Source organism: Psittacula echo (assembly GCF_963264785.1).
Source record: "Psittacula echo genome assembly, chromosome: 18".
Taxonomy (NCBI): domain Eukaryota; kingdom Metazoa; phylum Chordata; class Aves; order Psittaciformes; family Psittacidae; genus Psittacula; species Psittacula echo.
Genome location: NC_137754.1, coordinates 1,004,330 through 1,018,316, shown reverse-complemented (window position 1 = coordinate 1,018,316; position 13,987 = coordinate 1,004,330). Strand labels below are relative to the sequence as shown.

Below are 13,987 nucleotides of genomic sequence, written 5' to 3'. Positions count from 1 at the left end.
CCCAAATCCAGGCAGCAACGGGGCTGTGCTTCCAGGAGGGGTCCTGTGCAGGAATCTGTCTGTCCCAGGGCAGGCTTTGCGGCCCCAGCACCCAGGCTGGGTGGTTCTGGGAGTGCCCTCACTGGTGCAGGTTCCTGTCTGTGCCTCCTTAATGGAAACGTGCGGAGCAAGTGTCTGAGCAAGGTGAAAGGCAGAGAATAAACCCGGCCACCCTCTCGGAGCCATTCAGACTTCAGAGCTGAAGAGGAGGTTGTGTCCTGGGGATCTTTTTCTGTTGCTTTTCCAGCACTAATGAGCGGGGAGGAAGTTGTGCTCTTTGTTCGAGTCTCGTTCACTGATTCCTTTCCCCAGCGAGTGGTGGGGAGGGGATGTGGGATGTGGCAGTGAACGCGGGATCATCCCCCTTACTCCTGAGTTTTAGGCAGCAGACATTCCTTTTGTGAGGCTTTCAGTTCAACTCCTCAGATCAAAACAAGGTCTTGGTTTTAGGAGGCTTCATTTAAGCCTAGTGCAGGGCAACGATGTGCTGTTCTCTTGCAGTTTTCTGTGTTGCAGGGGGAGCTTTCTGACCTTGAGGCTTCCTCCACAGATCTCTAGGAAGCTCCTCGCTCCATTCTGGAAAGCCAGAGCATCCCAAGCATCACCAGTTTGCCTTTGCAGATGGGTCTGTCTCTTGCTTTCTAGGTGTATTTTAGGCTGAGGAAATGCAGCCTGTGAGAGCATCCAGGCCACGTGCTTGGGCTCTGCTCTCCCTTCCCTCTAATTTGAGTGGGTTTTAAAGAGTAGCTCCCAGATTTGGAGTATCCCATCCACCAAACTCAGTGTGAGGCAGGGTGCTTGCCGGATGCCCTCACCCACCGCAGCACCAACCGCCCCTCCACCAAGGGCTCAGCACCACATTATCATAATGCAGCATGGATTGCATTAGCTCATTTGGCTCTGGCTCTCGGAGCCTGGAGATGATTTAATCCAGAAGTGGTTTATAAGGAGGTTTAGTCTGCGAAGCTGAAGAACCCCCTCTGGCTGCCGTGGGTACAGCCGAGCTCGGGGCTGGCCCGGGCCGTCAGCAGAAAGGGTGCTGTGCGGCTCTGCACCCTTCTCATCTCGTTAGGCAGATTTCATGGCATGCAATAACGACTGGAGCCGCGGCACAAAGGTTACCCAGGCTGGGGCTTGGGGCTCGGGTCAGGAGGAGATGGCTCCTGCGCACACAGAGCTCATCTTCCCCCCGTCTAATCAAGGGAAGGTTTACTTAGCAAGCTGCAAAAAATCATTACATATGCTGCTAGTGGCCTGGTTAATTAAGATCTACAGTTCTCTGGGTAGGAAAAGACGACCTATATTTACTGTATGTAGGAAGACATCTGTCAGCTAGAAGCGCTAGATACCCCAGTGCAGGTTTGTCCTGCTTTCTGCAGGCTCTGAGTTGCAACTGTTTTTAAGCTCTGATGCAGACCAAGTTAATTTTAAGATGACTGTTACTATTCTAAACATAAGGAAGGGCATATTTAGACTCTCAGTACTCAAGAAGGCAAAACCCCCTGCATGTTTCTAGTAATTTTTCCCTAACAGTTTGCACAAAACAACAACAACAAATCCTATTTGGTTTCTGCAAAAGAATATGTTCGAGGGGGATCGTAAAATAGATTATTTTTAAATCTGCAGATGGTTTCCACATATTCCTCCTCAGCTCGCTGCAGCTTTCCACCTCAGTAAACTGGTTTGTAATTTAGCCGAGGGCTGTGGAGCAAGCGTTCTGTCATCTTGTTTTTCTTGTTCTCCTCCTTCCCCCCCCCCCTCACCCCGCTTCCTGTCCCCTTTCTCTCTTATCTCCCCTTGTTTTACCCCTCCAGCGGGCAGCATTCCCTCCATCCCATGGATGGGCCCCTAGAGGTCCCAGCAGAGTTGAGGGGCTCAGACTGGGAACCAGGTGGATGATGCCGTGGAGCTGTGCCTCCTGCTTCTCCCAAAGAGCGCTTCTTCATGGGGAAGCTCCACCACGATGGGCATGGAGGTGTCTGCTCCCCCCTATCTGACAGGGCTATGGGGGGGGCTTGTGCCACACGGAAAGGCAGCCGAGGGTTTCTCACAGCTCAGACCAGAGACACACGGCCCCAGGAAAGCTCATTAGGGAAAGGACACACTGGGATCCCTGCTCCCTCCCCCTGCTCCCTGGAAGCAAACACCGCTTTTTGTCCTCTCTTTGTTCTTGCATGCTTCGGCATGATAATTATTGAGATTTCACTGCAGGGCAGGACGATCATTTGACAACGTAAGTGGGGAAAATCATCCGCGTGTTGTCCAGCAGCCTTACTCCTATTGCAATTATGGCGAAACTCCTGCAGACTGAAGTGGGGGCAAAGGATTTCCCCCTCAACGGGTGTTTGTCTTGTCAAGATTTCCCAGGATTCGCTTGCGGATGGAAGGATTTTTTTCCCTCCGCATTTTGAATAACCCGAGGCTGCTGATGGATGGCGAAGGACTGAACTACCTGTTGTTTTCCCCTTTGTTTTCATTAGGTGTTTTCCATTTCTGTCATCCTCAGCAATCGTGATTGATTTTTATGAGCAAATACCTTGGTTAGAGCTATTTGGAATTGTTTGTAGGGTAATGTCTACAGCGGCAACTAAACCCAATTTATAGATCAGGGCAAAATTGATGGAAAACTGCAAATCAGCCCCTCGAAGTGGGGGACAGTAGCTTGCTCTGTGTCACTGGTATCTGCTCAAGGTGGGTGCATGGCAAGAGCTGGTGCTGGGTTTGTGGCTGGGCAGAGCTGTGTGTTCACCGTGACCTTGGGCTGGGCACTTCCAAGGGCTATTATGGGAGTGAGCATGGTTCTGGGGCTGCTGTAACTGGGATAACACAAAATAATACAAGGGCACTGCAATGCTCTTTTCCTTTGGGTGGGCACATGTGCCCATGTCATTGGCTGTACCGTTGCAGAAGGGTCTCCAGATGCATGCCCTTGTTTGCAAGCCCTTCCTCCTGAGGCTGTATTCCCCGTGCTGTGCTTCATCCCAAACCACCGGCCATCCCTTCAGCATCCCTTGCTCCGAGCATCCCCCAGGCTGGGTGCTGGAGCTGGGTACCACAGCAGGGAATCACATCTCAGCGATGCAGCGGTGAGGGTGGCGGAGGAGTCTGTTGTCCCCTCTTACCCTGGGGCTGATGGAAATGAGCTGACAGAACAGAGGCAGCATTAGCCTAATTATGGCCATACACGCTACCTCGGTGCTGGATTTTCCTTTCTTAGCGACTTCCTGTTTTCTGCTTTGAGATGCAAATTTCTGCACAGAGCTCGATCCAGATTCTCTTCTCATTAGCATGAAATCGGGCTCGTTCCGCCGCCCTTTAAATAGCAAATTAAACCCAAACTGAGCCTTGGCGCACAAAGGCGCGTGAAGCCCCTGCGACTCGCGGGGGGCAGGAGGGGCTGGTGCGGAGCAGCACTCACTGTTTGGGAATCACTAAGCCTCGGCGGCCGTTTGCTGTGCCAGGCTTTGCTCCTCATGGCTGAGCAGGAGACGGGACTCAGCTCGGGAATGGAGGAGGGCAGAGCTGCGGCTCGGAGGTGCTGGTGGGCACAGAGCCCCCATGCTGAAGCCGAGGTGGGCACACACTGAACCTGCAGACTGAAGCCTTCCATTGTGCTTTCTCCTGGGAAACGAGGCTTGTCCTAATAGGAGGTTAAAAAAGAATGATGCCAGAAAAATCTCTTTTTGAAATGAGTGTTATCTCCATGGGTTTTATAGAGTTTATTTTACGCCTGCTCCACTGCAAACACAGGCAGCACTGCTCTGTGCTGAATGTCACTCCAGTAGTGCTGAGCTCGCCTTGGAAATAGACACAGCCCTCACTGAGGCAGCGCACGCGAGACGGGAGCTACGCATCCATCCTGCCAGCCCCGCTGCTCCCGGGGATGCCTTTTGCCCGGTGTCGCCTTTCCTCTCCCCTTCCCTCCCCCTGCTTGCTGTCACATAATGAGGTTGATAAGAAATTGTCTTGTTAACAGGATTAGCCATGGAAATCTCTAGTCCCCTCCTATTCATTTTGTAATGCTCTTCATCCTGTTCTCTCATTTTCCGCTGGTATTACTTGGCTCCGGACCACCTTGAGAGATTCATTCTTCCTCCCTTTTGGCTCCAGCCGGCGTGGCGGGTGCCGGGGATGCTCTGACCCCTGCCCGGGGACTTCCTCCTCCGTGGCGGGTTCCAGGGAAGTGTGTCATTCCTAAGTCACTTATGCAAAGGAATGGAAGTGTCCCCAGACATTTCTTGTTTCCACGGCGTGTGCCTGTGAAAAGCTCCGCTGACTCGGAGGCGGATTAAAGCCGAGAGAGGCAGACTCTGCTCCCGCTGATGCCTTGTGAATCCAGGTCTGTGGGAAGCAGAGTTCCAGATTTACCTCTAGGAAAATGACTTGCAAGGCTGCCCCTTTGGTAAATAATTACTCTTGATTTAATAACTCCAACCAGCCCTGCAGGATGCCTTGCTTCCGAGGGAGCTCATAGAAAGAGATCTTCCTTAACATCTGTTTTCCCAAGTTTGCTGGCTTGTGAGCCCGTATCTGGGAAGCAGCATCCAGGTAGCAGCAAATGCATGCTGTGAGTGAGTCCGGTGGGGAAGGCAGCGTCTGGAGCCGCCTCTCACCTGTATAAACTGGTCCATTAATAGCAACATTTGTCATTATCTGGGGTGAAATGAAATTAACACTTGTGGTTTCCTCCAGCACCTCCCTGCATCGCGTCAAAACGCAGCCTTTCACTTCCCCTCCCCAAAGGCTTCCCGTGCTCAAAACCAGAGCTTCTCTTAATGCCTTTTGCTGCCCGGACAGCGATATGCAGATGGTAAAACCATCGCACGGAGAGTAAAGGGACAGAGAGATGCTAATTGTTACATGGGCTGTCAGGTTTGGGGAGCTGATGCGTGCTTTAGGACGGGGAGAGCCGGGGCACTGCATGGGGGGGCTGTAGCGCGGTGATTCCCACCCGGCGCGTTCCTTGTGAAGGCAGTAATTCATCACCGAGCTTCCTGCGCGTGCCCGGGAGCGCGTGGGCTCCCCAGGCTCCTCGGAGCTGTTTGCTACGCTGCCGGTGATTAATTCCTTGCGGTGGGGATTGCACCTGAGCAGCTGGTGGGAGCCGTGGTCCGGGCGGGGTGGCTCTGCCGTGGGGTGAGACACTGCGGTGTGAGCGGCAGGCACTGGGGCTGCCAACGCCAGCATCCGATGCTACCCATCCCATCCTTGTGTTGGTGCCTGTTTTCCTAAAATCCCTGCCTCCGGAGGCTGTTTCTGCCGGCTCCTGCTCCGCTCTGCATCCCCTGGTCCTCTTGCAGGCTCTCTGTGCTGTGGGGAGAGGAGAGTGCCCGGGAGTTGTGCACCTTGGTCCACGCTGGCTACAGAGCCCCATTGATCCACAGGGGCAGAGGGCTTGTCTCTGGGGTGCTCAGGAGTGGGGACTCTGGCACAGTGGCTGCCGGGCAGCAGAGTGACAGGGAGGTGACAACGACATCCTCCCTTTAAACCTTCCCTGTGTGTCTCTCTCTCTCCTTTTTGTTCCTTCTCTCCCTCTCAGAAAAGCCATTTAAATGTAATTCCATTCTTAAAACCTCTCCCTCATGCGTGCCTAATGAACGTCAGGCAGAGGGGCCGGAAACGGGCCCGGGTAGGATCCAATCTCGCCGAGTGTCGACAAGTCATTTGGAAGAAGCCCTGGGAGCGTGCCCGGTTTTATTACAGCGTAATTAGGAGCAGAATCTTGTTGCAAGAGCAGAATGAGAGATGGGTGCTAATCCTGCACGGGAGGAGATGCAGCTGTGCTTGTAAAGGAGATTAAGGAGAGGCGGTGGAAAGCCTGTCACGGCTCCCTGATTTCCACCCCTCCTCTGCTGCTTCCCCCTCCCTGGCTCCGCAGCAGCAGCAGGACTGTGGCCGGGTGCCTGCCCGTTCTGCCACAGCAGTGGGGAAAGGGCTTGTGTTAGTGTCCAGATCTTCAGGTCTGCAGGGGGATGCTCCCATCAAAGCCTCTGGTGCCCACAGGAACAGACAGCAGCTCCACAGGGCAATGGGCAGGCTCTGAGAACAGCCGACAGCCCACGTTGTGCCCTCTCTGGATGCAGCTACTGCAGTTGTGGGGATGAGTTTTCTGGGGCACTGTGCTTTCCTCAGGTAAAGGGTTGAGGAGGAGGAGGACAGAGGAGCCCTTTGGCACAAAGCCTGACCCACTTGCTTGGCTGGCATTGATTGTGTTATGGATGCCCATGCAATTCGAGGTGGGAATGCTTGCCTGGGTGCACAGCAGCTCGGCCAGGCAGGAGAGATGTGCTGCCTCTGACAGGGCTGGGGAGCAGCCACCGCTGTGCACTCCCTTGTGATCCCCAGTGCAGGCAAACACGGACATCAATCTGCTGGATATCGTGCAGCTCTTATTGAATCTGCAGTTGTGCATCCTCCTTAATATCTCTAGGATGGATGGATCTTTAATCTTGGGTTCCTTGTCCCCAGGGAAGACCCATGCCAGGCAAATACAATCCTGGAACAGCAGCCACAGCAGAAAAGTGCTGTTACAGCAGCAGCAGCAGCAAAGCACAGGCTTTGTTGGGGCTTCCCCCTCCATGCCAAGTCCCTGGGAGAGGTTTGTCACTGCAAACATGGCCAGGCATAGCACCAAGCAGTTATTGGATTTGTCCGGGATGCCTTGGGATGCGTATGCTCCAAGTATGGCTAATTCATAAATGCTGGCACCTATTGATTCTTCAGTACCAAGAGAAAGTTCTCTCATTAGTCTTATGAACTATAAATGTGCTCTCTGCTGAAGCTCTGACCGTGTTGGTTTTGTGAGTCTGTACTGCATGGAGCAGGAGCTGTAACCTGTATCGACTGCAGCTTTCCTCCTGCAATTGGAATGGCCCTGGGACTGAGACAGGAGTCACCACTGGATATGGAAGAGGACTTTGGTAACAGCAAATATGTGTCTGCATGTGCTTGTGTGACCCTCCTGGTGTTTGCCACATGGGAGAGCCCCCCATTATCCTTGTGTTTCTCCCTCACTGAGGAGCAAGCTCCTGAGGCTGGTGGGGCTCCCACTGCTCTGCTCCTCCTGTACAAAGGTGGATGAGAGAGCCTTTGGTGAGGCGCTTCCGGAGGCAGCAGCTCAGGTCTGGCTGCAAGAGTTATCAGAGGCACATCGCTCCCATCTGACCACGGATGTACTCAATCCCCTGCTTCCCGTAGAGCTTTTCCTCCTCCTGGCAGGCAGAAAGATCTGATTTTATTCATCGACCTTCGGCGTTAATCTTGATGGCGAACTCAGCACTAAGGCACTGTGGTGAGGTCTCTGTCAGAGCCTTTTACATCAGTTATTGCCCTGCATCTTCAAAGCCACGGTTCGCAGGGGGTTAAATGCCTCCTGTCGCTTCATGGTGGAGAGGTGGGTAGCAAACCCTGCAGATTCCGGGGTCAGTAGGTGCAGGAAGGGCTCAGTTTGTGCTCCCATCCAGCAGTGCCTCCATGTGCAGCTCTTCTCATCATCTCCTACGGTCCCGTCAGGAGCTTGAGGCTCTGCTTGCCTTTGCCTCTGTGTGTGTGTGAGTTCGGCTCTCATGGGCTGCTGCTGCCCGGCGTCCTGGGGCAGGGATGCAGCACGATGGGGTCTGGCTCCTCACACATCGCAAGGCTTTGTTTCCAGAGGAGGAGCACAGCATGTCTGTGAGCAGGCCTGTGGTTAACCGTGCACTTGTGTGTGGTTAGATGGGGGCCAGTTGGGGTTGCTGAGGACTTTGTGAAATGAGGCTCCTGCTACCGTGGCAAACTGCTCCCCCAAATTCCAGAGCAGCCAATGCTCTTCCCTTACTGGTTTGATGGGAGATGAAACATTAATGTTTGATTTGCAAGTTATCTCAGTGCGCTTGTGGAGCTCTGCCCCCTTCCCTCTCACAGAGCTTTTCACCAATCCCTTGGAGCATCTGCTCCCAGTTGTATACTGGTGCAGTGTGCGTGCTGCTGTCCCTGTGCTGCAGCATGCAGGCAAAGCAGTGCCTGAGGTTTTGGGGGGCCCTGACCCCTCCTAGCTGGGCTGGAGATGCAGGCACCGCGATGCTGTGGAGGTGTGCGGGTTGCAGCCCATGGGAGGTGTGGTGATGGTCACCACAGCATCGCATTCCTGCTGCTCCCAGGGAGAACCTGTGCCTCCTGCTAATGGCAGCTAGGCTACATTCCATTTCTTTGCTGTTTCAAGTCCCTAATACTCTCGTATCAAGCAATTAGTGTCAAGCACACACATCAAGCTAAGCTGCAGCTGGAGCGGGGTAGTGCCAGCAGAGCTCAGGGCTGCCGCTGCCTTGGCTCGTGCTGGGGATGTGCTCCCTGAGTGAAGAGCCCTGTTTTCTGCCAGGCTGTCACCTCAAGTGCTCGCAGGGAGAGACTGCTGTGGTCCTCTCCCCGCAGCTAGGCTGCTCTGGGAGCGTGTGTCTCTAGTCCTGTATTGTCCGTGCTTCTCCTGCACTTATGGGTTTGACCATGGCACTTTCCTCCACCTAAACCATGAATATCCTTCCAGAAGAAAACCACATTGACTGGCCTCTTCAACGAGATCCTGGTTTAGCAGGCATGGTGCAGGAGCTGTTCGCAGCCACTGCTGGTTTAAAGGCTGGGTTTAAAGGTTTTATCTCTGAACTCACTGGTGGCACTGGCAGTGGGGCAGGGGGCCTTCTCTCTGCTCCCTCTGCCTACCCTGCTCTCTGCGTAGCCGCTCTGTTGTGCCACAGTGCAGCTCTTTCCATTCATGTTAATTACTGCTCTTATTCATAATGGATTAGAGGGGTCAGGCTGGCTCCATGAGCAAATCCAAGGGTTCTTTCCCCAATGTGCTTTGGCGTGTACCAGGCTCCAAAACTCGCTGCCTGGACGGGGCTGTGCTGCCCTGCCTGCTCTCCTGCATCCTCCTCCCAGGGCTCAAATACCAGCTGAAGCCCTTATTTGTTTTCACATGCTTCTAAGTAAGTTAAGCTAATTGTTAACTCAGCGGGACAGACTCACTTTTAATTGTGGCATTGCTACGCATCGTGCTGCGCACTCTTCTCCTCATCCTCTGCAGCCACAATGTTGCTGCAGCTCCATGGCCAGAGCTCGTTGCTGAATCCAAGCCCTAGGTGGTGCATGCTTGGGTTGGGTGTGTTTGCTGCGGGATGAGTTCTGGAGGGCACAATGCTGTGCCCATGAACAGGGGCTGCTGCTGCATGCATGAGGCTGCAATGGCAAGCGCTAGAGCAGAGCTGGCTCACTCACGCTTCTCCTCCTCCCTTTGTGTCTCCAGAAAATAGGTTTTTTATTACTTCTTATGGAGGTTTGTACATATCGGACGTGCAGAAGGAAGATGCATTGTCCACCTACAGGTGTATCACCAAGCACAAGTACAGCGGGGAGACGCGGCAGAGCAACGGAGCCAGGCTCTCGGTCTCAGGTGAGCATGTGGCTGCGGGTGATGGTGGCAAGGGGAGCCCTGCCTGCAGGCCTGATGCAGCTCAAGGTGTCCATCCCTGCCTGTGTGCCAGCTCCCTGCCTGCCTGCTGTGTGCCTGACTTCCTTGGGTGCAGGAGGGAGCAATGGCACCGCTACCTCCCATCCCTGCAGCAAGAGGATGTCCCAGTGGGGGGGGTAGGAGGTCCCATTGGGGCTATACGAGGGGTTTGTGCTGTTTCATGTGTACCCCTGAGCACACATCCCCCAGTGCTGGCTGCAGCCGCGTCGCGCGGTACCCGGAGCGAGAGGCGACGGTGTGCGATGCGATGCGATGTGACAGCCCGCGATGTGAGCAGCCTGACGCGATGTGACGAACATGCAAGCGATACTGCAGCGCAGGCAGTGCAGTCCCCGGTGCCGGGTGTCCCGGGGCGCTCCTGGCTCCGCTCACTGCCCAAATTACTCCGCTCAGGAGGGAGTTCGCCTGACTCACAGCCGCTCGGCTGCAGCGCGCCCGCTTCCTGCCATATGCTTTTGCTGTCCTCGGGTGCACAGGCTGTGGCTTTCACATTAGCTCCTCGAATTAACCCCATAGAGGGCAGGGAAGGGGTCCAGGCTGAGCTGGGGCTTCCCTGACCTTCCCTATGCCTCTTAGAGACCCGAGGATCCCATGTCCCTCCCATGTGTCCTGCTCCAAGGAGCCCATGCAGCCACTGAATGTACCATCCCCTCTCCATGCATGTTCGATCTGTCCCATTCCCCTCCTGGTGGCTGTCATTACTGACACGTCACAGCGTTTCACTTCTGTTTGGGACTAATGAAAGAGGTTTCTTTCCCCTGGAATTTAATTTCACGCCTGAGACTTGGTGATTAATTTTCTCCTTTCCCAGCTGCCTGATGGGCCCCTGTGCTTGTACATTTTGAAATGTGCCACAGAATTTGTGTACTTTGCACCAATTAGGTGTCACCTTGAGTAATTCCTCCGGTGCTGAGTTTATTCATCCCATCAGCTGGTGAGATGCGTTTTCCCACCCACCAGCCCTGGCTCCCAAGGGGTGCACTGGATGCCCCAGGTTGCCCAGGCCACCCTGTGCCCAGTGAGGATGTGGCTCGTGTCCTGCATTCATGCCCAGCAGAGCCACTGGCTGATAAGGATGGGGAGCGCTGCTGTCACGGCTGGGGCATGGTGGTGATGGTGTCACCATACCAGGGCCTTTCCTGCTGTCCCTGTGTCCCTCTTCTCCATGTGAGCCTGTTTCGTCTCCAACCCAGACCCGGCAGAGTCCATCCCCACCATGTTAGACAGCTTCCAGTCCCGGGAGGTGAGGGCGGGCCGCCCGGTGGAGCTGCCCTGCATCGCCTCGGGGTACCCCAACCCGGCCGTGCGGTGGATCAAGGATGGGCGCCCGCTGCCCGCCGACAGCCGCTGGACCAAGCGCATCACGGGGCTGAGCATCAGTGACCTGCGCGTGGAGGACAGCGGGACCTACATCTGCGAGGTGACCAACACCTTCGGGTCCGCAGAGGTCACGGGGACCCTCACAGTCATAGGTGAGAGCTGGCGGGAAGGCTCCTGTCCTCGGCCTTCTTAAAGATAAACCTTTATAAAGCTTTAAAGGTTTTACACAGGCACAGAAATTACGAGCCTTGTATTTCAGCGTTGCACGCTGGAAGCAATGCAGCCTGTGCGCTGTGGTGCTGAGAGCACTTGCAGGAGGATTATCACACTGCAGCAGCGGGGCTGCAGACATCCCCTGATTTACTGCTTCAGTCAGAGCAGGGCGAGGGGCCTCGGGAACATTCAGAGCAGTGCTGGGGGATGTAAATTGCTTCCTGGTGATGTTGGTTTTACATTAGGTGCCTCTGTGCTTTGTTTGGTTGATTTACATAAAAGAAGCTGCAGCCAAACAGTAAACACCATCTGGGCAGGCCGAGTATTCATCATGTGCTTTGTTCCCGGGAGTTCCTCCTGTCACTGGGATCCTGGTGGTACCAGAGCTGCCAGAACCGGCATGCACCATGTCTGCCTTACCTGGAGCAGCACTGTGGCGAGCACAGCACGCTGAGAGCCACCCTGGTACATCCCCAGCTCAATATTGTCCCCATCGCAGCAACCATGTCCTCTTCCAGCCACCTCCCCATCAGTGCCTGCTCTGCCAGGGGCCTGGGGCTGACACTAACAGCTGGGCTGTCAGCAGCAGGGACAGTGGGGGGCCGCCTGCCAGTGTGCAGTGACATTTTACATGTAGTCAGGCTGGTGCTTCCAGGGCAGGAAAGGCAGAGAGGCACAGGAACGGTGAGACACCATCACCAACGCCTCGCCCGCTCTCACCCTTTCTCGCACAGACCCTCTGCGTGTGACCCTCACACCAAAGAAGCTCAAAACAGGCATCGGCAGCACCGTCATCCTCTCTTGTGCCCTCAGCGGGTCCCCCGAGTACGTTATCCGCTGGTACCGCAACACGGACCTCGTGGTGGTGGATGACTACATCTCCATCCGGGGCATCAGCAACGAGACCCTCCTCATCACAGCTGCGCAGAAGAGCCACTCCGGAGCCTATCAGTGCTTTGCCACCCGCAAATCCCAGACAGCACAGGACTTCTCCATCATCATGCTGGAGGGTGAGCTGGCTTCCTTGGGGGGGTAGGGAGGGCTTTCCTTGGTCCCTCTCCAAGCTGCCGCATTCCCAAGATGCAGCACGATGCTTTGTGCATGGCTGAAGGGCAGTAAGACCTGCAAGGGTGGGGGATCCTGGGGCCACACTGGTCCCAGCACACTTCTTGGGCTGTGCATGCTATCTGCAAGCAACTTCGGGAGGCAGCACAGTGGGGATGGGGAAGGACCAGAATAAGAGCTGACTTGCCCATCCCCATCCCCTGGGCCAGGCAAGTGTCCCCTCTCCGATGCACATCACTGGGTGTCTGGACCAGGGATGCGCCCCTCAGCATCTCCCCTCCGCGGGGATGCTTGGCAGGGATGCAGGGCTCCTCTCCAGGCAGGAGCTCAAAGCCAGGTGACTCTGCTGCCGGTGCCTGCCGCTCCCTGACCCCCGTCCCGCTGGGTGCCCCCCAGATGGGACCCCCCGCATCGTCTCCTCCTTCAGCGAGAAGGTGGTCAACCCGGGGGAGCAGTTCTCCCTGATGTGTGCCGCCAAGGGGGCCCCGCCGCCGACCGTGACCTGGGCACTGGACGACGAGCCCATCCCGCGGGACAGCGGGCACCGCACCAACCAGTACACCATGTCGGACGGCACCACGGTCAGCCACATGAACGTGACGAGCCCGCAGATCAAGGACGGCGGCGTGTACCGGTGCACCGCGCGGAACTCGGTGGGCAGCGCCGAATACCAAGCGCGAATAAACGTAAGAGGTGCCTGTCTACTTTTAAATATCAGAATAGGACTTGTACTGGGCTTTTGGTTGTGTTCTGTTCCCTAGCCGATGGCTTCTCCTCACCTCTCCAACCTCTTCCCAGCTGCGAGGGTCTCCCTGGCTGCCCTGATCCCATTCCCTGATCCCCACTTGCTCACACGCCTGCCCACAGCGTTGAGCTTCCTTGACGTTTAAAGCCAGGAATTCAAGTGCACAGCACTTGGTGACTTTGGAAAACCAGAGCTTGGCTTTGCAGGGGAAAAAAGGCAGCGTTCTCCCTATTGGGGTCCACTCTGTCCCTCCTGAGCCCCTGCCGAGGGGCTGTTAAACACCTCCCCAAGGAGCCCTGAGCATGGAGAAGGCCACGGTGAGCACAGAAGCATCCCATGCTCTCCCCTGCCCGGCTCCCTGGCAGGGAATGTGCCTGCCGGCACAGGGATCTACATGACAAACGATGATGAGGCAGCATGTGAAATCGTGGAAAATGAGCTCTGATTTGTCATGTCTGTGTTTTCTTTGTCTGCTAAAAGCCATGGCCGCGTTAATCACCGTGTTATTACGGCTGCAGCGTGTTGCTCAGTGTGTTACAGGGAACGCTTTTAGGCACGGGGTATGGGATAAGCCCCTGCCCATTCATAAACACCAATTGAAGCTTCCAAGCTCATAGGTGGGAGTGAGACAGAGGCAAGGCAGCGTTTATTTGTCTCCTGAGAAAGAGGGGTGAAAGGCTGGGTTTGCTGGGTCTCAGGTTTACAATGGATCTGGTGGCTTTCTGGCTGGGATCCCAGGAGAGTCTGGATTTTGCTGCCGTTTACTGCTAAATTTGGAGCGAGTTCATCCCTCAGCAGTGAGAAGCCAGAGCAGCCTTTTCCATGAGGCCATTGCCTTGTCTCCCTTGTTCTTCTCTCAGCTCTTGACGGGCTGTCACTAGATAAGATTCAGGCTTTTTTTGCCCTGGAATGGAGCAAGTCCCTCAGACAGGCCCTGGAGACAGTTACAGAGCCAGATGCTGATTTCTTTTCTCCTGCTCCTTTTCTTAACACGTCCCAGCATGAGAATCACCGTCCATTGGCTTATCCTGAGTGTCTGTTAAGCCGTCATCCTGCTTGGCCCTTAGGACGAGGAGTCAAGACAGGGTTAAGCTTTAGATTAG

At 55.1% G+C, this 13,987-nt stretch overlaps 1 protein-coding gene across 1 annotated transcript in view; it reads left to right on the top strand.

Annotated features, from left to right (window-relative positions):
- DSCAML1 (DS cell adhesion molecule like 1) overlaps window positions 1-13,987 on the top strand; it is a gene marked incomplete at both ends in the record, with an annotated part of 93,421 nt that overhangs the window by 56,001 nt on the left and 23,433 nt on the right. Inside the window, 4 exons of the mRNA XM_080631518.1 lie at window positions 9,317-9,463; window positions 10,735-11,013; window positions 11,809-12,084; window positions 12,536-12,832. Of these exons, the coding sequence (XP_080487644.1) occupies window positions 9,317-9,463; window positions 10,735-11,013; window positions 11,809-12,084; window positions 12,536-12,832 (999 nt within the window). The remainder of the gene's footprint in view (window positions 1-9,316; window positions 9,464-10,734; window positions 11,014-11,808; window positions 12,085-12,535; window positions 12,833-13,987) is intronic.